The following is a 24,863-nucleotide window of genomic DNA, read 5'->3' as shown; positions in this document are numbered from 1 at the left end:
GACGTCGCGCCGTACGGCAAAAAAAATGGCGGCGCGCGGAGACGAGGGGAGAAAATGGCGGCGCGCGGTTGGGAGGAGGGAAGATGGCGGCGCCCGTGGGGGTGTACGGAAAGGGGGGTCCTGAGGGACTTGAGGAGGGTTTGAGGGGGGTTTCAGGGGGACAGGGAGAGTCGTGGGGGGGTCTTGGAGGGGCGGGGAGGGGGTTTGGGGACACAGGGAGGGTGTTGGAGGGTGAGGGGGCTTGGGGGGTCAGGGAGAGTCGCGGGGGGGTCCTGGGAGAGGTGGGTGGGTCTGAGGGGGACACAGAAAGGGGACGGGGGGGGGCTGTGGGGACTGGGGGGCTGCAGGAGGGTTCTGGGTCTTTGGGGCAGGATGAAAAACACCCCCCCTGCTTTTCACGAGCCCTTTTTTATACAAGGATCCCATTCCCCCCCAAGGATCCCATTCCCTCCCAAAGGACTCCATTCCCCCCAGAGGACCTCATTTCCCCCCCATAGGATCCCATTCCCTCCCTGAGAATCCCATTCCTCCCCAAAGGATCCCATTCCCCCCAAAGGATCCCATTCCTCCCCAAAGGATCCCATTCCCCCCAAAGGATCCCATTCCCCCCAAAGGATCCCATTCCCCCCAAAGGATCCCATTCCCCCCAAAGAACCCCATTCCCCCCCATAGGACCCCATTTCCCCCCCATAGGATCCCATTCTCCCCTAAAGGACCCCATTCCCCCCCATAGGATCCCATTCCCCCCTAAAGGACCCCATTCCCTCCCTGAGGATCCCTTTCTCCCCGCAGGGATCCCGTTCCCTCCGTGGCCATTTCGGGATCCTCTCCCTCCCGGGGCTATTTTGGGGTTTGGGGTCGGTGCCAGCTCAGCTGTCGCGGCTCCTCCGGAGCCTCTGGGACCCCTTTCCTGGGACCAACCCCCCGAATTCGGGGTCAGGGCAGCAGCCACGGGCCGGGTGAGTCCTTTTCCCCTTCCAAAGGGGCCGGATTTGGGGGTGTCCCGTTCCCAAAAACCCCCGGATTTGGGGGTGTCCCATTCCCTCAGGGCCTTGGGAACACGATCCCGGCCCTGGGAAGGGACAATCTGTGGTTCCTCCACATGAAAACTTATTTATTATCCCTATTTTATCCCCCGAGGGTCCTGAAAAGTGAGGGAAGAGTGAAAAGGGTGGACCCTGGGAATTATTTTTGGGAAAATATCCCGTGGAAATAATCGGTGCCACTTCCCTCGGTCCTTTTATTCCCTGAATCCCTGGTTTTGTCATGGTGTTTCTCCCCAGTTTGGGGCAATGGAGCAGCATTCCCAGCTTTCCCTTTTTCCTGGGAATTTGGGGCTGCTCCTTCTGGGAATTTGGGATTTTCCTTTCCTGGGAATTTGGGGCTGCTCTTTCTTGGGAATTTGGGATGTTCCTTTCCTACCCTCTCCCTGTTGCTCCTCTCGGAGTTCAGGGCTCGTGGACACAAAAATGGGCACAAAAATGGGATTTTCCCACCCGGGGGGGAGAAAAATTCCCTCATGGAATGTCTGTCCTCACTGGGGTGTCCCAGAAAGGCACAAAATCCACGTCCCTGCACCCACAAAATCCCCGATTTTGGGTCAGTTGAGCCCAAAATGACTAAAATTTGATGTTGTGGGGGGATTCCTTGAGGTCCATCCCATCCCTCCTTCCCGATCCCAACCCCAACCGTCCCCAGGAACGGGGAATTCCCACCCTAAAAACAGGGAAAAGCCTCCCCCACGCCCCTTGGGGGCTGGAATATCCCCCAAAATTCCCAGTATTCCTGGAAAAATTCCCCTGTTTGACTCTTTTCCCTTTTTTCCCCTCAGGCCGACGGAGCTCCCGGAGCCGATTCCGGGTGGGATCGACGCCGAGATGGACCCGGGTGGGTGCAAATGGATTTTCCCCAAGGATCAGGTGCCAAATTCCAGCCCCAAATTCCCACCCCCCTCCCCCTCCTCATTTCCAGGAGGGAAAATTTCCCAAATTTCCCAAATTTTCCCCAAATTTCCCATATTTCCACCCCTTTAAATTCCCCATTTTGCTGGTTTTGGGCCTTCCCGGGGTTGTTTCCATCCCAGAAAATTGAGATTTAACGGAATGAATTTGAATTCCCTGAGTTTTTTTCCTCTGGGAATGCTCAAAACTTACTTTGCTTTTCCTTTTTTTTTTTTTTCTCCTTATTTTTTTTTAGGGGAAAATGCAGCTCTGGGTGAGTGATTTTCCTCCTTCTCCCTCTGGAATGTTCTAGAACCCCTCAAACCCCCCCTGGATCCACATTAATGATGGAATTCTGGAGCAGATTCCCTCAGGAAAGACCTTCAGGACCATCAAATTAAGGGGACAAAAGGTCAAATTAACGATTTCTTTGAGGCAAAACTGAGGGTGAAAAGAAAAAAAAAAACACCCAGGAGGAGCCACTGGGGGGGGAATTCTTGGAATTATGGAATTCCAAAGGTTGGGAAAGACCTGGGAGAGCATCCAAGCCCCTCCTGAGCCCCCTTGTTTGTCTCTTTTCCAGAGGGATGGGTCACACAAATCCGTGAGTGGACTTTTTTTCTCCTCCCTCTTCATCCCTAAAAAAACAAAATTCCAAAGATTTTTCCTCATTTTGTCTGGATTTTTTAAGGAAAATTACAGGAGGAATTTGGTAAGTCCTTCAAACCCTCCCCCCCCCGGGCAGTGGCTGGAAAATGTCATTTTTTTATGGAAATTTGAGGTGGTTTTCCCTGTTTTCTCCCCAAAGAAAGCGACACCGAACTGGGTAAGTGGATTTTTTGGGGGATTATTTTGGAGTTTTTTTGTCTTTTGCTCTGCTGGAGGCAAAAATAATCTTTTTTTGGGGGGAAAAAAGGGGGATTTGGGGGAAAAAAGGGGGATTTGAGGGGAAAAAAGGGGGATTTGAGGGGAAAAAAGGGGGATTTGAGGGGAAAAAAGGGGGATTTGGGAAAAAAAAAGGGGGTTTGGGGGAAAAAAAAGGGGGATTTTGGGGGGGAAAAAGGGAGATTTTGGGGGAAAAATGGGGGATTTGGGGGGGATAATTTCTGGGCTCAAGGTTGGATTTTAAACCAGGAAATTTTACACCCAGACATCAAATTTCTGTCAAGTCTGTGAATTCTTACCAAAATATACACGTTTATGCCCAGATCTATAAGTTTGTACCCAAATATATTAATTTATATCCAGGTCTGTGAATTTACCCCCGAATCTGTGAGTTTATCCCCACCCAGATCAATAAATTCATGCCCAGGTCTCAAATTCCCTTTTTTTTCCCCCCTTGTTTTCAGAGGAATGTGACACAGAAAATGGTGAGTTTTGGGTCCAAATTGTGCTAAATAATAATATAATTATTTATAATTATATAATTAAAATATAGAAATAATTTATATAAACATAATATAAAAATATATAATTAATTATATATAAAATAGATATAAATAATAATATTGTTAACAAGGAGGTTCTTCTAAATAAGTGAATTATTGCTGTTATTATTATTAAAATTCTAAATAACAGAAGGGGAAGGTCTTAAAAAAACCCCAAAGTAATGGGAAAAGTGATAAACAGGAGGAAGAAACGTGGGATGAAGGGAATAAATCCACTTAGAACTCGGATTATTTCCTGACATTGAGAATGAAATGATTGTCTGGGATGAAAATAAATCAATAAACTGATTTTTTTTCCTTCTCTCCTTTTCTTTTGGGGTGAAACTGCAGCAATTGGTGAGTTTTTTTGGGGGGGTTTTGGCTCCAGCAAATTCCCAGGTGGGAAAATTCCACGTTTCCAGGGAATTTTCAGCCCCGAATTTCTCCCTCCCAGGTGAACTCACGGCTGAAATCGGTGAGTCCTGAGTTTCCCCCCTCGGGATTTTCCCACATTTTGGGTCCTGTTCTCACCAGTTTCCCAGGATTTATCCTCCTTTCTTGGCCTGATTTGAATTTTCATCCCCAAATCCCTAAATTTCACCTCAAAATACATAAATTTCACCCCAGAATCCCCAAATTTCACCCCTAAATCCCTAAATTTCACCCCCAAATCCCTAAATTTCACCCCAAAATCCCTGAATTTCTCCACAAAATCTCTAAAGTTCACCTCAAAATCCATGAATTTCACCCCAGAATCCCCAAATTTCACCCCCAAATCCCTAAATTTCTCCACAAAATTCCTAAATTTTACCTTGAAATCCCTAAATTTCACCTTGAAATCCCTAAATTCCATCTTGAAATCCACAATTTTCACCCCCAAAATCCCCGAATTTCACCCCCAAATCCCTAAATTTCACCCCAAAATTCCCTTTTCCAGCCCAAATTTTCCCTTTTTTTCCCGAGGGGCGTCACACAGAGGGGCAGAAAGGGTTTAATTCCTGTGGGAAGGGCCCAGAATTCCACAGGAAATCCCAAATTTATTCCCCTTTCTCTCCCTGTTATTCCCAGACCAGCTGACGGCCTCGCTGGGTGAGTCCTGCAGGGGAGTTTTGGGGGGAAAAAAGGGGATTTGGGGGAAAAAAATGGGGATTTGGGAGAAAAAAGGGGGATTTTGGGGGGAAAAAAGGGGGTTTTGGGGGGAAAGGAGGATTTTGGCAGGAAAAAAAGGGGGACTTTGGAGGGAAAAGGGGGATTTGGGGGGGGGAAAAGGGGGATTTTGGGGGGAAAAAAGGGGGATTTTGGGGAAAAAGGGGGATTTTGGGGGGAAAAGGGGGATTTCCCCCCTCAGACACCCCCTGGGAGAGAAACGAAGGCGATTTATCAATGAAAAAAAATGTCGATTTAACTCCATTTTTCTTTAAAATTCCACCTTAATTCCCGTTTTCCTCTTCATTTTTGAGGGAAAATTGGGATTTTTAAAGCGACCAAACCCAATAAACCCGAAATTTGGGGGTGAGAAGGGTCACAATTCCTGCTGGGCCTGGAGATTTTCCCCCTTATTTCCCAACATTTCCCTTTTTTCTCTCTTTTTCCCATTATTTTCCCCTTTATTTCCCCCTTTATATTTATTTTCTCTTCCCTTTTCCCTTCTTTTTTATCCCCCTTTTTCCAGAGGAACGGGACAGGAGGATCAGTAAGTGCCTTTTCCCTTTTCCTCATGGAATTACAACCCTGGGAATTTGTTAAATTATTTCGGGGCCCTGGGGGAGATTTGGAGGGTTTTTTGTGGAATTTGGGGCTTTTGGGGACCCTCTGATCGATCCCAAACAGGAATTTTGGGGTTTTTCCTGTTCCTAGGAGGGCTGGGTTGGGTTTCCTGGGATATAAAAACCAATTTAAAGTGATTTTTCCTTGATTTTTCTTCCTTTCAGGCAAACTCACATCAGACCTGGGTAAGTCTGGCCTCAAAATGAACAATTTTTACCTCAGAATTGGTCCTGGAAATGGGAATTTTGGCCTCAAAATGAACAATTTTTACCTCAGAATTTGTCCTGGAAATGGGAATTTTGGCCTCAAAATGAACAATTTTTACCTCAAAATGTGAATTTTGGCCTTAAATGAACAATTTTTACCTCAAAATCTATCCTGGAAATGGGAATTTTGGCCTTCAAATGAAAGATTTGAGGCCTGAAACGAAAAATTTGGCCTTAAAACTGGGAATGTTTTTCCTTGGGATTAAAACTGGGCGGGAGGAGCTGCTTTGGGATTGTTTTATCTTTGTTATTTCCTGGTTTTTTTGGGATTGTTTTATATTTGTTATTCCCTGGGTTTTTTTTAGGAGAATCCAACACCAAACTCAGTAAGTCCAAACCACCCCTGGGATGATTTTAATGGGAAAAAAATCCTCATTTTAAAGGAATTTTGGGCTCTTTTGGGGCCTGACCCAGAAATCGAGGAATTTTTATTTAATAATGACAATTTTCCCGCTCTTTTCCCCCTCATCTTTCCAGAGGAACGCGACAGGAAAATCAGTTAAGTCTCATTTTTTGTGGTGTCCTTGGGGTAAAACCCCCTGGTTTTGGGGCAGGGACATCCTGCCCTGGAAAAAAGGGGGGAAAAAGGGAATTTCCCCCCAAATTTCAGCCTGAATTTGTGCTTTTCCCGCAGGAAAATAACCCCAAAAAATCCCATTTTTTCCCTCCACAGCCAAACTCGCCGGGGAAGTCCGTGAGTCCTTATTTCCCCACTCATCTTATATTTTATATTTTAATTTTATATTTTGGGCTAAAACCCCTCAGTTTTGGGCTTAAACCCCTCAGTTTTGGGGTAATTTTGTCCCTTTTCCTGGATTAATCCCTGTTTTCCCTCGTCCCACAGGGAGACTCACGGCGCTGGTGGGTGAGGAATCTTTTCCTTAATTCCAATTTGGGGTTAATTGTTAATTGTTACTTGGTAAAAATAGGGATAGAAATGGAAAAAAATTAGAAATATAAAGATGGGAAAAAATTAGAGATATAAAAATGTGAAAAAATTAAAAGTATAAAAATATAAAAAAATTAGAAATATAAAAATGGAAAAAATTAGAAATATAAAAATGGAAAAAATTAGAAATATAAAAATGGAAAAAATTAGAAATAGAAAAATGGAAAAAAATTAGAAATACAAAAATGGAAAAAAATTAGAAATACAAAAATGGAAAAAATTAAAAATCTGAAAATGGGAAAAATTAGAAATATATAAATGAAAAAATTAGAAATATAAAAATGCAAAAAATATTAGAAATATAAAAATGCAAAAAAAATTAGAAATATAAAAATGGAAAAAATTTAGAAATATGAAAATGAAAAAATTAGAAATAGAAAAATAGAAAAAATAGAGATATAAAAAAATTAGAAATATAGCAATGTAAAAGAATTAGAAATATAACAATGTAAAAGAATTAGAAATATAAAAATGTAAAGAAATTAGAAGTATAAATGTAAAAAAATGCCCCCAAGTGCCCCAACCCCTCTGATTTGGGTGTTTTTTCTCTCCCTCTCTCCTCCAGCCGAGCGCGACTCCGGGCTCCGTAAGTGCCTCCATTCCCTGGATCTGGGGCTCCCAAAATTGGGAATTCTGCCCCTCCCGGGGCAACTTTGCCTGGAATTGGGGGGTTCCCCCAATTGGAACCAATTCCATGGATTAGAACTGATTATAATCTCAGTTAAATTCAATATATTGGGTATTAAATCCTATTTCTGGTGACAATTGATGATGGGAACGGGTAAAATTGTTCTGTTCACCATCAGTGTTGGTTACATTAAAGATTAGATTTCATTTATGGTTAATTAATTATCAGTTATTCGAATTTATCCACTTTATTTCTCTGCTTTTAACAATTTATTCACTTTATTTCTCTGGTTTTTCAGGGAAGCTCCAATCAGAGCTCGGTGAGTGTTGGGGGGGGAGGAAAAAGGAGCCAGAGCCCCAAAAACCTGGTTTTTTATTGTTTTAAATTTTAATTTCTAATTAAAGCCTTTCTAATTCAAAGCCTTGCTTTGAAATTGAGCTTTTATATTTTATATTTTGTATTTTATATTTTGTATTTTATGTATTTTATATTTTATATTTTATATTTTATATTTTGTGTTTTATATTTCATATTTTACATTTTATATTTTATATAATTTTACATTTTGTATTTTATATTTTGCATTTTATATTTTATACTTTATATTTTAATTTTATATTTTGTATTTTGTATTTACATTTTATGTTTCATATTTTATATTTTATATTTTACATTTTATATTTTACGTTTTATATTTTACATTTTATATTTTGTATTTTATATTTTACATTTTATATTTCACATTTTACATTTTATATTTTACGTTTTATATTTTACATTTTTCATTTTCTGTTTTATATTTTACATTTTATATTTTAATTTTACATTTTCTGTTTTATATTTTACATTTTACATTTTATATTTTATGTTTTATACTTTACATTTTACAATTTATCTTTTGTATTTTACACTTTACATTTTATATTTTAATTTTATATTTTATATTTTATATTTTATATTTTATATTTCATATTTTATATTTCATATTTTATATTTCATATTTTATATTTCATATTTGATATTATTTTATCTTTCCCATTTTGCTCTCCCTGCAGCCAAATGTGACTCCACGATCCGTGAGTTCCGTCTCCTCCCTGGAATTCCTTCAATTCCCCCCAAATTTGGGGCCTGAGAGGAGAAACAACCCCCGGGGGTCAACCCCAAATTCCTGGGAAAAAAGGGGCAAAATCCCACGGGAAGGGGGGGAAAAATCCACCAGGAATTAATGGGATTTCCTGCTTTTCCAGGGCTTTTCACGGTGGAACTCGGTGAGTCCCTCCTTCAACTTTAATTCAATTACCCCAAACCAATTCCAACCTGAGAAATAACCCCAAAATTGGCTTTTTTTTTCCTTTTTCCCCTCATTTTCAGGTGAGAGACACACGAAAATCGGTGAGTTTGGGAAAAAATCCCGGGAGGAATTCCTGGAATTCCTGGAAATTCCCAACCTCCCCCTGCTGGGCCTGCAGGAAAAGGGACATTTGGGCCTTAAAATTCCCTTTTTTCCCTCATTTTCAGGGGAGCTCACGGCAGATGTTGGTGAGTGGATTCTTTTAATATTAATTTAATTATTTGTACTAAATAACCAATCTTAACCATTATAATAATTGCTTTTAGAACCATTATTTTATCATTATGATAACCAAAATAACCCAATTTCCCCCTTTTTTCCCAGAGTGCTGCAAGAAAAAGCTCCGTAAGTGCCTGAATTTTCTCAAAATCTCATTTATTCCATCGAACAACAAATGAGGAACGTCAGGAAATTCCCATTTTTCTCTCTTTTTTTCTCTCCCAGGGGAACATGAGGAGGAACTGGGTGAGGATTTCCCTCCTTTTAAGGGGTTTTGAGGGGGAAATTTGGGGTTTAATTGAGTTTAAAGGCTAAAATCCATATAAATATGTATGCATTACATAAATATCTCCATAAAATATGCAGATATAAATGGGGATTATAAAATGGTGTCTTGTAAAATTATGGATTATAGAATAATGGGATTAAACTGGATTTCCCCACAATATAATTTCATTTATTTCTGCTGGTTGCAGAGGCCCGAGACACCCAAATCCGTGAGTATTTTCCAGATTTTTGAAGCCATTCCTTGCATTTGTTCCTTTTTGTCTTTGTTTAGAACCATTTCCTTTGGACTTTATTTAAAGTAAATCATTTATTTCAATCCCTTTCTCCTTCCAGGGGAGAACGAGGCCGAGATCAGTAAGTCAGAAATTCAGATGTTATTTTACCTTATTAAATACTATAGAATGATAAAACAGCCCGTAAATGGAATTATATCCATAAATTTGAATTAATTTGAATTAATCTCTCTCTGCCTCCCCCAGGGCACCTGAAGGAGCAGCTGGGTGAGTGTCCCACCCTCATTTTTAGGGGCCCAAACCCACATTTTTTAAGGCCCAAACCCCCATTTTTAGGCTCCCAAATCCCATTTTTAAGGCCCCAAACCTCCTTTTGAAGGCCCAAACCCCCATTTTTAGGCCCCAATCCTCATTGTGAAGGTGCAAACCCTGATTTTTTTAGGGTCCAAACCCCATTTTTGAGGCCTAAACCCCCATTTTTAGGGTCCCAAACCCCATTTTTAGGCCTCAAATCCCATTTTTAGGGCCCAAACCTCATTTTTAAGGTGCAAACCCCGATTTTTAGGCCCAAACTCCATTTTTTAGGCCTCAAACCCCATTTTTTAGGCCTCAAATCCCAATTTTTAGGCCTCAAACCCCATTTTTTAGGCCTCAAACCCCATTTTTAGGCCCCAAACCCCATTTTTTAGGCCCAACCCCCTATTTTTAGGGTTCAAACCCCAATTTTGGGGGGCCAACCCCTCACATTTAGCCCTAAACTGCCACTTTTAGGGCCTAAACCCCCATTTTGGGGCACAAACCCCAATTTCTGAGCTCCAAACTCTGTTTTAAGGCCCCAGACTTTATTTTAAAGACCCAAAATGCCATTTTTTTCCCACACACCCTAAAGAAATACCCACAAAATCACTAAAATTTGCTGTTTCCCCCCCTCCCAAAGCCCCCCAAATATCCTTAATTCAAAAATAGAAAAAATTCTGGAATTCTGATCCCTTTTTTGCTCCCTTTTCAGGAGAACAGGACGCTGTCATCAGTAAGTGCTGTGGGATTTGGGGATCCCTGGGGATTTGGGGGGTCCAAAAACCCCCCAAATTAATGAAATTCCATTAAAAAATCAAATTAAAAGACATTAAATCTCCACCCATCTCAAGGGATTTGGGATCCCCGGCCTTGGGAAGGGCAAATTCTGATTAAAACTTGTTTTATTTCCCTCTTTTAAAGGAAAACTGAGGGAGGAGCTCGGTGAGTCCAGATTTGGGATTTTTAAGGGGTTTTTAGGGGTTTTGTGTCCAGATTTGGGATTTTTTTAGGGGTTTTCATGTCCAGATTTGGGATTTTTAAGGGTTTTTTTTGGGGGGGGGTGGTTGTGTCCAGATTTGGGATTTTTTTTTAGGGGTTTTGTGTCCAGATTTGGGATTTTTAAGGGGTTTTGGGGGGGGGTTTTGTGTCCAGATTTGGGATTTTTACAGGTTTTTTGGGGGGTTTTGTGTCTAGATTTGTGATTTTTCAAGGGGTTTTTGTGTCCAGATTGGGGATTTTTAAGGGGTTTTTGAGGGCTTTTGTGTCCAGATTTGGGATTTTTAAGGGGTTTTTGAGGGCTTTTGTGTCCAGATTTGGGATTTTTAAGGGGTTTTGAAGGGTTTCTTGTCCAGATTTGGGATTTTTAAGGGGTTTTTTGGGAGGTTTTTGTGTCCAGATTTGGGATTTTTAAGGGGTTTTTGTGTCCAGATTTGGGATTTTTAAGGGGTTTTTGTGTCCAGATTTGGGATTTTTAAGGGGTTTTTGTGTCCAGATTTGGGATTTTTAAGGGGTTTTTGAGGGCTTTTGTGTCCAGATTTGGGATTTTTAAGGGGTTTTCGTGTCCAGATTTGGGATTGTAAAATCCCTTTGGATTGGGGAGATTCCCTTGGGATTTGGGGATCAATCGAATCCCTTTGGATTCCAGGGAAACCCTTGGGAATGGGGAGATTCCCTTTGGAATGGGGAGATTCCCTTGGGATTGGGGAGATTCCTTTGGGATTTTGAGTGTTTTTCAGCATTTTTCCTCTTTTCCAGACGAACTCCCGGAAGAAGAGGAAGGGGAAGAGGAAGAGGAGGAAGAAGAGGAAGAAAAAGAGGAAGAGGAGGAGGAAGAGGAAGAGGAGGAGGAAGAGGAGGAGGAAGAGGAGGAGGAAGAGGAGGAAGAGGAACCAGTAGAAGTGGAAGAAAAGCAGGAAGAAGAACGGGAAGAGGAACCCAAAGAACTGGGAGAACTGGGAGCACCAGGTGAGTCATTCCCATTCCCAGTTTTCCCCCCATTTTTCCCAGTTTTCCCACTAAAATCGGGCTATTTGGGTTTTTTTTATATTCCCAACAAATTCCTCCTGGAAGTTCCCAAATCCCCCGGATTTTCCTGTCCCAAAGGAATCCAATGCAAAGGGATTTTCCAATCCCAAAGGAATCTCCCCAATCCCAAGGGTTTCCCTGGAATCCAAAGGGGTTTGATTGACCCCTAAATCCCAAAGGAATCTCCCCAATCCCAAGGGTTTCCCTGGAATCCAAAGGGATTTGATTGATCCCTGAATCCCAAGGGAATCTCCCCAATCCCAGGGGATTTTCCAATCCCAAGGGAATCTCCCCAATCCAAGGGGATTTTCCAATCCCAAGGGAATCTCCCCAATCCCAAGGGTTTCCCTGGAATCCAAAGGGGTTTGATTGACCCTGAAATCCAAAAGGAATCTCCCCATTCCAAAGGGATTTTCCAATCCCAAGGGAATCTCCCCAATCCCAGGGGATTTTCCAATCCCAAGGGAATCTCCCTATTCCAAAGGAACCTCCCCAATCCCAAGGAAATCTCCCCATTCCAAAGGGATTTTCCAATCCCAAGGGAATCTCCCCAATCCCAAAGGAATCTCCCCCATCCCAAGGGTTTCCCTGGAATCCAAAGGGATTTGATTGATCCTGGAATCCCAAGAGAATCTCCCCAATCCCAAGGGAATCTCCCCAATCCCAGGGGATTTTCCAATCCCAAAGGAATCTCTCCAATCCCAAAGGAATCTCCCCAATCCCAAAGGAATCTCCCCAATCCCAAGGGAATCTCCCCAATCCCAAGGGATTTTCCAATCCCAAGAGTTTCCCTGGAATCCAAAGGGAATCTCCCCAGTCCCAAGGGAATCTCCCCAATCCCAGGGGATTTTCCAACCCCCTTTTCCTTCCCTGTTTTCCAGGATTCCTGGACCAGCAGCTCGGTGGGTTCGGCTCCTGCTCCGGGGGAGGATTTTTTGGGAATGGGAAGGAAAAAATATCCCAAATTAACCCCCCCCTTTTTTCCCTTTGGATCCCAGAGGAGCTCAGGGCAGCGCTGGGTGAGTCCCAAAAATCCCGGAATCCGGGAAAGGGCTCGGGATGGAAACCTCAGGGGTGGAAATTGGGGGATTTTGGGGTGAAAATTTGGGATTTTGGGGTCTAAAATTTGGGATTTTGGGGCTTAAAATTTGGGATTTTTGGGCTTAAAATTTGGGATTTTGGGGCTTAAAAGTGGAGATTTTTGGGGTTAAAATTTGGGATTTTGGGGCTTAAAAGTGGAGATTTTTGGGGTTAAAATTTGGGATTTTGGGGCTTAAAAGTGGAGATTTTTGGGCTTAAAATTTGGGATTTTGGGGTTTAAAATTTGGGATTTTGGGCTTAAAATTTGGGATTTTGGGGCTTAAAATTTGGGATTTTGGGGTTTAAAATTTGGGATTTTGGGGGCTTAAAATTTGGGATTTTAGGGCTTAAAAGTGGAGATTTTGGGGGCTTAAAATTTGGGATTTTGGGGCTTAAAATTTGGGATTTTGGGGCTTAAAATTTGGGATTTTGGGGCTTAAAAGTGGAGATTTTTGGGCTTAAAATTTGGGATTTTTGGGCTTAAAAGTGGAGATTTTGGGGCTTAAAATTTGGGATTTTGGGGCTTAAAAGTGGAGATTTTTGGGTTTGGGAATGAAGGGATCTGAGCTAAAATGGGAATTATTCCTCAGGTTTGGGGTTTTCCCTTGGGATGAGGGACACGGGGTTGGGATGGAAACTTTGGGATTTGAAAATCAGGAGGATTTTCCTTGAAAATTGGGGGATTTTCCTTGAAAAATTGGGATTTTTGGGCTTAAAAGTGAAGATTTTTGGGCTTAAAACTGGGCATTAAAATTAAATCCAGTTAAAATTGGGATTGCAAATTGAAATTATTTCCAATTAAAATTGGGATTGCAAATAGAAATTATTTCCAATTAAAATTGGGATTGCAAATAGAAATTAATTCCAATTAAAATTGGGATTGCAAATAGAAATTATTTCCAATTAAAATTGGGATTGCAAATTAGAATTAATTCCAGTTAAAATTGGGATTGGAAATTAGAATTAATTCCAATTAAAATTGGGATTGGAAATTAGAATTAATTCCAATTAAAATTGAGATTGCAAATTGAAATTAAATCCAGTTAAAATTGGGATTGCAAATAGAAATTAATTCCAATTAAAATTGGGATTGGAAATTAGAATTAATTCCATTAAAATTGGGATTGCAAATTGAAATTAAAAGGAATTTCTGGGAATAATTTGAATTTTCCCCCTTTTTTTTCCAGGAGAACGAGACTCCAGGATCGGTGCGTGTGTCCCCTCCCCCTTCCCAAAATTCCATGGCATTGGGGAATTTGGGGAAATTCTCCCCCCAAACTGAGGAGTTTTGGGTTTTTCCCCCTCCCAGCTGAGCTGGAGGCAGCTCTTGGTAAGGATTTGTAAATATAGAGATGATATTTAATTAGATATTGGTGTATTTTATACCCCAATAATAAATAATATTTAATTGATTTATTTTATACCTCAATAATAAATAATATTTAATTGATTTATTTTATACCCCAATAATAAATAATATTTAATTGATTTATTTTATACCCCAATAATAAATAATATTTAATTGATTTATTTTATACCTCAATAATAAATAATATTTAATTGATTTATTTTATACCCCAATAATAAATAATATTTGATTATATATTGATATATTTTATACCTCAATAATAAATAATATTTAATTGATTTATTTTATACCTCAATAATAAATAATATTTAATTCTATATTGATGTACTTTATACCCCAATAATAAATAATATTTAATTCTGTATTGATGTACTTTATACCCAAATAATAAATAATATTTATTTATATATTGATGTATTTTATGCCTCAATAATAAATGATATTTAATTATATAGTGATATATTTTAAACCTCAGTAATAAATAATATTTAATTATATGTTGATATATTTTATAACTCAATAATAAATAATATTTAATTTTATATTGATGTATTTTATGCCCCAATAATAAATAGTATTTATTTATATATTGATGTATTTTATACCCCAATAATAAATAATATTTAATTGATGTATTTTATACCCCAATAATAAATAATATTTAATTGATGTATTTTATACCCCAATAATAAATAATATTTAATTTTATATTGATATATTTTCTACCTCAATAATAAATAATATTTAATTGATTTATTTTATACCTCAATAATAAATAATATTTAATTCTATATTGATGTACTTTATACCCCAATAATAAATAATATTTAATTCTGTATTGATGTACTTTATACCCCAATAATAAATAATATTTAATTCTATATTGATGTACTTTATACCCCAATAATAAATAATATTTAATTCTATATTGATGTACTTTATACCCCAATAATAAATAATATTTATTTATATATTGATGTATTTTCTACCTCAATAATAAATAATATTTAATTATATAAACATAGTAAATATAATATATAGCAAATATAATAAGTAGAATAAATACAGTGTAATGATTATTATAAAATATATTATTATAAAAATGTTAATTTTTTTTCATTTTCATGGCTAGGCTGTATATAGTAAATATAATAAATATAATAAATACAATGTAATGATTCTTATAAAATATATTGTTATAAAAATGTTAATTTTTTTCATTTTCATGGCTAAGCTGTATATGGTCAATAGAATAAATAGAATAAATACAATGTAATGATTCTTATAAAATGTATTATTATAAAAATATGACTAATATCATTATAAAATGAATAATAAAGCTCCCATTATTCCCTGCACTAACATTTGAACCCCAGAAACCTCCATTTCAACCCTAAATTTGTCCTTTTCTTTCCTTTTCCCTGCAGCCCAACGGGACAGAGACCTGGGTGAGTGGGGGGGACCCTCCCCCAGGTGGGAATCCCGGGAATTTTTGGGAATTCTCATGGAAATTCTCCATTTGTGCTTCCCCAGCCGAGCTCAGCGAGGAGCTGGGTGAGTCTGGGGGGAAAAACTTGGATTTCAGTCATTGGTTTGATTTTCTCAGGGCTTTTAAACCCAATTTTTTGTGTCCTCTTGCTTTGATTTTTCATTTATTTTTGATTTATTTTGAATTTATTTTGAATTTATTTTTAATTTATTTTCAATTTATTTTTCATTTATTTTTCATTTATTTTTCATTTATTTTTCATTTATTTTCAATTTATTTTCAATTTATTTTTCATTTATTTTTCATTTACGTTTAATTTATTTTTCATTTATTTTTCATTTATTTTCAATTTATTTTTCATTTATTTTTCATTTACTTTTAATTTATTTTTAATTTATTTTTCATTTATTTTCAATTTATTTTTTATTTATTTTTAATTTATTTTCAATTTATTTTTCATTTATTTTTCATTTACTTTTAATTTATTTTCAATTTATTTTTCATTTATTTTTCATTTACTTTTAATTTATTTTTAATTTATTTTCAATTTATTTTTCATTTATTTTTCATTTATTTTTAATTTATTTTTCATTTATTTTTCATTTATTTTTCATTTATTTTTCATTTATTTTCAATTTATTTTTCATTTACTTTTAATTTATTTTTAATTTATTTTTCATTTATTTTCAATTTATTTTCAATTTATTTTTCATTTATTTTTCATTTACGTTTAATTTATTTTTCATTTATTTTTCATTTATTTTTCATTTATTTTCAATTTATTTTTCATTTACTTTTAATTTATTTTTAATTTATTTTTCATTTATTTTTAATTTATTTTCAATTTATTTTTCATTTATTTTTCATTTACTTTTAATTTATTTTTAATTTATTTTCAATTTATTTTTCATTTATTTTTCATTTATTTTTCATTTATTTTTCATTTATTTTTCATTTACTTTTAATTTACTTTTAATTTATTTTTCATTTATTTTTGATTTATTTTCAATTTATTTTCAATTTATTTTTCATTTACTTTTAATTTATTTTTCATTTATTTTTCATTTATTTTTCATTTATTTTTCATTTATTTTCAATTTATTTTCAATTTATTTTTCATTTATTTTTCATTTACTTTTAATTTATTTTTCATTTACTTTTCATTTATTTTTCATTTATTTTTCATTTATTTTGGATTTATTTTTATGCCTTTTCTCAGCTGCTTCGGGGGGGTTTTGATGGGGCTGGGAGGGGCTTGGCAATCATAATTTTAATTATCATACAGTAATTGCATAACTTATTAGTATAATTAATAAATATTATAATTAATAAATATTGTAATTAATAATTATTATAATTAACAACCATTATAATTAACAATTATTAGAATTGATATTTATTGTTATTAATTATTATTTATTATAATTATTATTAAATACTACTTTGTGCTTTGGGAGCCCAGAAACTTGTAATGGAAAGGCAGAGAAATGATGGAAAATAACCTTTATTTTGAATTAATTTTTAATTTTGATTTAATTTTAACCTTTATTTTTTAATTTCCTGCCTAATTAACGGCTTTATTTCCATGTTCTGTTGGCAGAGGAATCCCGAGGGAGGATCTGTGAGTGTCCCTGGCCTGCTTTGACCCCTTTAATTGTGATTTTTTACCCATTTTCACCCCTTTAATTCTGTTTTTTACCCATTTTGACCCCTTTAATTGTGATTTTTTACCCATTTTCACCCCTTTAACTGTGGTTTTTACCCATTTTCACCCCTTTAATTGTGTTTTTTACCCATTTTCACCCCTTTAATTGTGTTTTTTACCCCATTTTCACCCCTTTAACTGTGGTTTTTACCCATTTTCACCCCTTTAATTGTTTTTTTTACCCCTTTTGACCCCTTTAATTGTGTTTTTTACCCCTTTTGACCCCTTTAATTGTGATTTTTCCCCATTTTAACCCCTTTAATTGTGATTTTTTTACCCATTTTGACCCCTTTAATTGTGATTTTTTTACCCATTTTGACCCCTTTAACTGTGTTTTTTATGGGATTTGACCCCTTTAACTGTGTTTTTTCCCCATTTTGACCCCTTTAACTGTGTTTTTTACCCATTTTGACCCCTTTAACTGTGTTTTTTCCCCATTTTGACCCCTTTAATTGTGTTTTTTCCCCATTTTGACCCCTTTAACTGTGTTTTTTCCCCATTTTGACCCCTTTAACTGTGTTTTTTCCCCATTTTGACCCCTTTAACTGTGTTTTTTCCCCATTTTGACCCCTTTAACTGTGTTTCCCCAGGGCAGTGCCTCGAGGAGCACCGTGAGTGTCCCCCTGTCCCTCCCCTCCCCCCTCATTAACGGCTCATTAATCACTCCTTTCTTAATTGGCCGCTTTTAGGGAAAGAGGAGGAACAAGTGGGTGAGTCCTGGTGGGGAAGGGGGTGGGAATGGGGATTTTTCCTGGGTTCCCCCTCTTTTATTCCCTTTTCCCCTCTTTTATTCCCTTTCCCCTCTTTTATTCCCTTTTCCTCCTCTTTTATTCCCCTTTACCCTCTTTTATTCCCTTTTCCCCTCTTTTATTCCCTTTTTCCCTCTTTTATTCCCTTTCCCCTCTTTTATTCCCCTTTTCCCCTCTTTTATTCCCCTTTTCCCCTCTTTTATTCCCCTTTTCCCCTCTTTTATTCCCTTTTCCCCTCTTTTATTCCCTTTCCCCTCTTTTATTCCCTTTTCCTCCTCTTTTATTCCCCTTTTCTCCTCTTTTATTCCCCTTTTCCCCTCTTTTATTCCCCTTTTCCCCTCTTCCCCCTTCCTTTTCCCTCTTCGATCCCCCTTTTCCACCCCCTTTATCCCTCATTCCCCCTTTCATGCCCCCATTCCCTTTATCCCCTTTCCCCCCATTTATCCCCTTTCCCCCCCTTTTACCCCCTTTCCCCCCATTTATCCCATTTCCCCCCTTTTATCCCCTTTATCTCCCTGTATCCCCTTTCCCCCCATTTATCCCGGTTCCCCCCCCATCCCCTTTATCCCCCTGTATCCCCTTCCCCCCCATATCCCCCTTTCCCCCCCATATCCCCTTTCCCCCATTCACCCCGTTTCCCCCCCCCATTCACCCCTTTATCCCCCCATTCACCCCGTTTCCCCCCCCATTCACCCCCTTTCCCCCCATTCACCCCGTTCCCCCCATTCACCCCCTTTCCTCCATTCACCCCGTTTCCCCCATTCACCCCCTTTCCTCCATTCACCCCCTTTCCCCCATTCACCCCATTCCCCCCATTCACCCCTTTCCCCCATATCCCCTTTCCCCCATTCACCCCGTTTCCCCCCATTCACCCCGTTTTCCCCCCCATTCACCCCCTTTCCCCCCATTCACCCCCTTTCCCCCATTCACCCCCTTTCCCCCATTCACCCCGTTTTCCCCCCCATTCACCCCGTTTTCCCCCCCATTCACCCCGTTCCCCCCCATTCACCCCGTTTCCCCCATTCACCCCCTTTCCCCCATTCACCCCTTTATCCCCCCATTCACCCCGTTTTCCCCCCCATTCACCCCGTTCCCCCCCATTCACCCCCTTTCCCCCATTCACCCCGTTTCCCCCCATTCACCCCTTTCCCCCATTCACCCCTTTCCCCCCATTCACCCCTTTCCCCCATATCCCCTTTCCCCCATTCACCCCCTTTCCCCCATTCACCCCGTTTTCCCCCCCATTCACCCCGTTCCCCCCATTCACCCCCTTTCCCCCCATTCACCCCGTTTCCCCCATTCACCCCCTTTCCTCCATTCACCCCCTTTCCCCCATTCACCCCATTCCCCCCATTCACCCCTTTCCCCCATATCCCCTTTCCCCCATTCACCCCGTTTCCCCCCATTCACCCCGTTTTCCCCCCCATTCACCCCCTTTCCCCCATTCACCCCTTTCCCCCATATCCCCTTCCCCCCATTCACCCCCTTTCCCCCATTCACCCCGTTTTCCCCCCCATTCACCCCGTTCCCCCCATTCACCCCGTTCCCCCCTCTCCCCCAGCCCCTGTGACCCTGGACCCCCTGACCTCCCACCCTCTCCTGGTTCTGTCCCGGGACCGCCTCAGTGCCCGCTGGGTTTACGGGGCCCCGGAGCCCCCCCCGGCCCCCGAGCGCTTCCAGAACGTTCCCTGCGTGCTGGGGCTGCCGGAATTCCGCCGGGGCCGGCACAGCTGGAGCGTGGAGCTGGCCGGGGACCCCTTCTGCGCCGTGGGGGTCAGCCGGGGGGCCCTGGGGCGCCGCGACCCCCCGCCCTTCACCCCGCGGGGGGGGGTGTGGGCCCTGCAGCGCTGGGGGGGGCGGCGGGCGCGCCCTGACCGAGCCCCCCACCCCGCTGGCCAGGCTGCCCCGCCGGCTCCGGGTGGCCCTGGACTACGAGGGGGGCAGGGTGGCCTTCTTCGACGGGGACGGGGGGGACACCCGGCCCCTCTTCGCCTTCCCCCGGGCAAGGTTTGGGGGGGACGCCCTGAGGCCCTGGTTCTGGTTGGAGTTCGGGGGTATCAACATCCTCCCCTAATCCTAAATCCATCCTCCCAAACCCTGAGGCCCTGGTTCTGGTTGGAGTTCGGGGGTATCAACATCCTCCCCTAATCCTAAATCCATCCTCCCAAACCCTGAGGCCCTGGTTCTGGTTGGAGTTCGGGGGTATTAACATCCTGTCCTGATCCTGATCCTAAACCCTGATCCCAAATCCTGATCCCAAATCCCCCAAACCCTGAGACCCTGGTTCTGGTTGGAGTTTGGGGGTATCAACATCCTGTCCTGATCCCAAATCCTGATCCTAAACCCTGTTCCCAAATCCTGATCCCAAATCCCCCAAACCCTGAGGCCCTGGTTCTGGTTGGAGTTTGGGGGTATCAACATCCTGTCCTGATCCTGATCCTAAACCCTGATCCCAAATCCTGATCCCAAATCCTGATCCCAAATCCCCCAAACCCTGAGGCTCTGGTTCTGGTTGGAGTTTGGGGGTATCAACATCCTGTCCTGATCCCAAATCCTGATCCTAAACCCTGATCCCAAATCCTGATCCCAAATCCCCCAAACCCTGAGGCCCTGGTTCTGGTTGGAGTTCGGGGGTATCAACATCCTCCCCTGATCCTGATCCTAAACCCTGATCCCAAATCCCCCAAACCCTGAGGCCCTGGTTCTGGTTGGAGTTTGGGGGTATCAACATCCTGTCCTGATCCTGATCCCAAATCCCCCAAACCCTGAGGCCCTGGTTCTGGTTGGAGTTTGGGGGTATTAACATCCTGTCCTGAGCCCAAATCCATCCAAATCCATCCTGCCCTGATCCCCCAAATCCCCCAAACCCTGACACCCTGGTTCTGGCTGGAACTGGGGGGCATCAACATCCTCCCCTGATCCCAAATCCCCCAAATCCATCCTGCCCTGAGCCCAAATCCCCCAAACCCCCCCTCCCCTGCTCCTAAACCCCCTGAGCCTGGAGTGGGTCCAGCCCTGGCTCTGGCTGGATTTGGGGTCCCAGTCCCTCCCTGGGAACCCCCAAATTCTGGGTTTGGGGTCCCTCTCCCTCCTCGGGAGCCCCCAAATTCTGGGTTTGGGGTCCCTCTCCCAGGGATACCCCGGAATTCTGGGTTTGGGGTCCCTCTCCCTCCCTGGGAGCCCCCAAATTCTGGGTTTGGGGTCCCTCTCCCTGGGAGCCCCCAAATTCTGGATTTGGGGTCCCTCTCCCTCCCTGGGAGCCCCCGGAATTCCCCCTCTGGAAGCACATCCAGCCCTGGCTCCGGCTGGATCCGGGGTCAGGGGGGGTCCTCCCTTGAGGGGGGGGGGGGGTCCTCCTGCCCCCCGCCCCACCGGTTTTGGGGGGGTTTCTGTGCTTTCTGTGCCTTTCCCCCCCCCCCCCCCCCCCCAATTTTTGTTCGGGACGCCAAAAAAAAAACCCACCCCAAAAAAACGAAATTAAAGAGGTTTTCCCACCCCCGACGGTTTTAGGGGTGGGGGGGGTCCCCTGGGATCCCCCCGGGATGGGATCGGGAATGGGACTGGGAATAGGGCGGGGGGGGGCGACGGTGGGATTGGGGAGGGGATGGGATGGGGAGGGGGAGCGGGAATAGGACCGGGAATGGGGCTGGGAATAGGATGGGGGGGAGAAGGTGGGATTGGGGAGGGGATGGAGGGGATGGGATGGGGGGAACCGGGAATGGGGCCGGGAATAGGACCGGGAATGGGGCCGGGAATGGGATGGGGGGGCGATGGTGGGATTGGGGAGGGGGTGGAGGGAATGGGATTGGGGAGGGGGAGCGGGAATGGGGTCGGGAATAGGATGGGGGGACGGACGGTGGGTTTGGGGAGGAGATGGAGGGAATGGGATGGGGAGGGAGCGGGAATAGGGCCGGGAATAGGACCGGGAATGGGGCCGGGAATAGGATGGGGGGGCGACGGTAGGATTGGGGAGGGGATGGGATGGGGAGGGGACCGGGAATGGGGCCGGGAATAGGATGTGGGGCGAAGGTGGAATTGGGGAGGGGTTGGGGGGAATGGGATGGGAAGGGGGAGCGGGAATAGGACCGGGGGGCACCGCGGGTGGGTATCGGGGTGCCGGGGGGGGTCTCTGCCCATTCCTCCCGGCCCTTTTACCGCCCCCTCCCCCGAAAAAAACGGCGGAATTTGCCCAAATCCGCCCAGTTTCGGGTCCGGTTTTTGCTTCCCCCCCCCCCCCCCGTTCCCCCAAAACCACCGAATTTTCCCGAATCCGCCCCAATTTGGGGTCCGGTTTTTGGGGTTTCCCCCCCCCCCCCCCGGGGTAGCGTGGCCGAGCGGTCCAAGGCGCTGGATTAAGGCTCCAGTCCCTGCGGGGGCGTGGGTTCGAATCCCACCGCTGCCACAGCCTTTTGGGACCCCCCCCTGCCCTTTTTGGGGTGGGCACCGCATCTGGGGGGGACCCCCTCCCCTTTTTGGGGTGGGCACCGCATCGGGAGAGACCCCCTGCTCGTTTTTGGGGGGTGGGCACCGCATCTGGAGGGACCCCCTTCCCAATTTTGGGGGTGGGCAGCACATCTGGGGGGGTCCTTTCCCAATTTTGGGGGTGGGCACCGCATCTGGGGGCACCCCCTGCCCGTTTTTGGGCATCAAATAACAACCCCCAGGCTCCCCAAAACCCCAATTCCGCTTTATTTCACCCCATTCCCTCGATCCCTGAGGTGGGCACCCGAAATTCCAGCAGTCCTTGAGTTGGGTGCCCAAATTCTGTCAATCCTTTGGTTGAGCACCCAAATTCCATCGATCCCTGGGGGGGTCACCCAAATTCCATCGATCCCTGAGGAGGGTGCCCAAAAATTCCATCAATCCCACAGATGGGCACCCAAATTCCATCAATTCCTGGGGTGGGCACCCAAAAATTCCATCAGTCCCTGAGCTGGGCGCCCAAATTCCATCGATCCCTGAGGGTTCATCCATCAATCCCACAGATGGGCACCCAAATTCCATCAATCCCCGAGGGTTCCCCCGTCGATCCCCGAGGCAGGCACCCAAAAATTCTGTCAATCCCCCAGATGGTCACCCAAATTCCATCAATCCCTGGGGTGGGCACCCAAATTCCATCGATTCCTGAGGGTTCATCTGTCAATCCTTGAGCCGGGCACCCAAAAATTCCATCAATCCCCGAGCCGGGCACCCCAAAAATTCCACCACCCCCCCTCTCTGTGCCCCCCAAACCCCCCTCCAGCCCCGTGCCCGGTCACTCTTTGCCCCCCTTGTCCCCCCTGTCCCCCCTGTCGCCGTCCCCCTGGGGCGGGCGGTGTGTCCGGAGGTGTTTGCCCAGGGAGGACCTGGAGGCGAAGCCCCGGGGCGGAAGCTCTTCCCGCACTCGGGGCAGCCGAAGGGTTTCTCCCCGGTGTGGACGCGCCGGTGCCGCCGCAGGGAAGCCCCGTCCCGGAACCCCTTCCCGCAGTCCCCGCAGATTTGGGGACGGGATCCACCCCCCCCCTCGGCGTTTTGGGGGCACCTGGAGACCCCCCTGGGCCACCCGGAGACCCCCCCGGGCCACCCCGCCTTGCCCGTGGTGGTCCCGCCGGTGCAGCTCCAGCGCCGAGGGGGTGGCGAAGAGCAGCCCGCACTGGGAGCACTGGTGGGGAACTGGGGAACTGGTGGGGCTGGGGTTGGGGAAGGGGTTGGGGGAGTTGGGGCAGGAATTGGGGTGGTTGGGACAGGAATTGGGGCAGGAACTGGGGGGTTTGGGGCAGGAATTGGGGTGGTTGGGGCAGGGATTGAGGCAGGAATTGGGGTGTTTGGGGCAGGAATTGGGGCTGGAATCGGGGCAGGGTTTGGGGGAGTTGGGGCAGGACTTGGAGCAGGGTTTAGGGCAGGGATTGGGGCCGGGACTGGGGCAGGGCTTAGGGGAGGACTGGGAGCAGGGACTGGGGGAGCTGGGGCAGGATTTAGGGCTGGGATTGAGGGGGGGTTTAGGGCTGGAATTGAAGTTGGTTTTAGGGCTGGGGTTGGATTTAGGGCTTGGATTGGGGTTGGATTTAGGGCTGGGATTGGGGTTGGATTTAGGGCTGGGATTGGGGTTGGATTTAGGGCTGGGATTGGGGTTGGATTTAGGGCTGGGATCAGGTTTGGGTTTAGGGCTGGGGTCGGCTTTAGGGCTGGCATCGGGGTCAGTTTTAGGGCTGTCACCGGGTTCAGGACACCTCTCCGGGCTCCCTCCCCTCCTCCCCCTCAGCCTCACCCCCAACCCCTGCCCTCCCCTTCCTCCCTCTCCCTCTCCTCCTCCTCCTCCCTCTCCCTTCAGGTGGCCCTTGCGGTGCTTGGCCAGCGACTTGGTGGCCATGAAGCCCCTGCCGCAGTCGGGGCAGGCGAAGGGCCTCTCCCCGGTGTGGATCCGCCGGTGCGTGACCAGCGCGGGCCCCGACGAGAGGCTCTTCCCGCACTCCCCGCACACGAAGCCGCCGCCGTGACGGCTCTTGCGGTGCTTGCTGAGCGACTTGGAGCCCATGAACCCCCGGCCGCAGTCGGGGCAGGGGTAGGGCCGCTCCCCGGTGTGGATCCGCCGGTGGGTCTCCAGGCTGGAGCGGCTCGACAGGCGCTTCCCGCACTCCCCGCACCCGAAGCCGGGGCCGGTCCCGTCCCCGTCGCGCTCCCGGTGCCTCCTCCGGTGCTCGCGGAGGGCGCGGGACGAGGCGAAGCGTTTGGGGCACGAGCGGCACTTGTGGGGTCTCCGGCGGCACGGGGGGCCCCCCAGGTGGTCCCGCAGGGCCCCCCCGCACCAGAAGGGGCTGCGGCAGCGGTAGCAGGAGAAGGGGGCGGCGCCGGGGGGGCCCGAGCGGTGCCCCTGGAGGTGCCGCCGAAGGGAAGAGTCGCTCGAGAAGGTTTTGCCGCAGAGCTCGCAGGGGGGGGGGGCCCGGCCCCGGGGGGGGGCTTGGGCTTTCGGGGGGGCTGCGGGGCTTTGGGGGGCGCGGGAGGGGGGGGGTCCCACCAGGGCCGGGGGGGTTTGCGGGGCGAGGCGGCGGCGGAGGGCGGGGGGGGGGTGTCGGAGTCGCTGGAGGGGCGGTCGTCGTCTGGG

General features: G+C 44.7%; 2 protein-coding genes, 1 long non-coding RNA gene and 1 other non-coding gene across 4 annotated transcripts; 2 read left to right on the top strand and 2 right to left on the bottom strand.

The window, feature by feature from the left end:
- Positions 1 to 9: 9 nt before the first annotated feature.
- Positions 10 to 20,139, top strand: LOC127465643 (golgin subfamily A member 6-like protein 22). Its single transcript, XM_051776155.1, is given in 41 exon segments — positions 10 to 103; positions 793 to 959; positions 1,832 to 1,919; positions 2,197 to 2,214; positions 2,524 to 2,544; positions 2,632 to 2,652; positions 2,749 to 2,766; positions 3,290 to 3,310; positions 3,719 to 3,842; positions 4,436 to 4,456; positions 5,040 to 5,060; positions 5,299 to 5,319; positions 5,706 to 5,726; positions 5,878 to 5,898; positions 6,074 to 6,094; positions 6,245 to 6,265; positions 6,915 to 6,935; positions 7,276 to 7,296; positions 8,033 to 8,053; positions 8,225 to 8,245; positions 8,349 to 8,369; positions 8,496 to 8,516; positions 8,653 to 8,673; positions 8,773 to 8,793; positions 9,024 to 9,044; positions 9,169 to 9,189; positions 9,315 to 9,335; positions 10,078 to 10,098; positions 10,287 to 10,307; positions 11,121 to 11,330; positions 12,272 to 12,292; positions 12,389 to 12,409; positions 13,658 to 13,678; positions 13,780 to 13,800; positions 15,267 to 15,287; positions 15,373 to 15,393; positions 16,929 to 16,949; positions 17,624 to 17,644; positions 17,723 to 17,743; positions 19,344 to 19,642; positions 19,644 to 20,139. Coding segments are annotated over 41 exon segments (1,887 nt in total). The 5' UTR covers positions 10 to 25; the 3' UTR covers positions 19,857 to 20,139.
- Positions 20,140 to 20,141: 2 nt separating this feature from the next.
- On the bottom strand, positions 20,142 to 20,775 carry LOC127465647 (uncharacterized). Its single transcript, XR_007902301.1, has 3 exons — positions 20,676 to 20,775; positions 20,450 to 20,514; positions 20,142 to 20,221 (listed from the first exon to the last, which is right to left on the bottom strand). It is a non-coding gene; the product is annotated as an uncharacterized LOC127465647 (long non-coding RNA).
- Positions 20,776 to 22,102: 1,327 nt separating this feature from the next.
- On the top strand, positions 22,103 to 22,184 carry TRNAL-AAG (transfer RNA leucine (anticodon AAG)). The gene has a single exon. It is a non-coding gene; the product is annotated as a tRNA-Leu (tRNA).
- An 852-nt stretch (positions 22,185 to 23,036) lies between these two features.
- On the bottom strand, positions 23,037 to 24,736 carry LOC127465638 (zinc finger protein 135-like; the record flags this gene model as incomplete). Its single annotated transcript, XM_051776149.1, has 3 exons — positions 23,037 to 23,127; positions 23,166 to 23,451; positions 24,104 to 24,736. Coding segments are annotated over 3 exons (1,010 nt in total), but the record flags the coding sequence as incomplete, so codon positions are not given.
- Positions 24,737 to 24,863: the final 127 nt, after the last annotated feature.

The sequence above is a fragment of the Manacus candei genome, unplaced genomic scaffold (genome assembly GCF_025592945.1).
Source record: "Manacus candei isolate 608988 ecotype Guabito, Panama unplaced genomic scaffold, ASM2559294v1 h1tg000455l, whole genome shotgun sequence".
Classification (NCBI taxonomy): domain Eukaryota; kingdom Metazoa; phylum Chordata; class Aves; order Passeriformes; family Pipridae; genus Manacus; species Manacus candei.
Note: the sequence above shows the minus strand (reverse complement) of the source record. Positions and strands in the feature narration are given on the sequence as shown.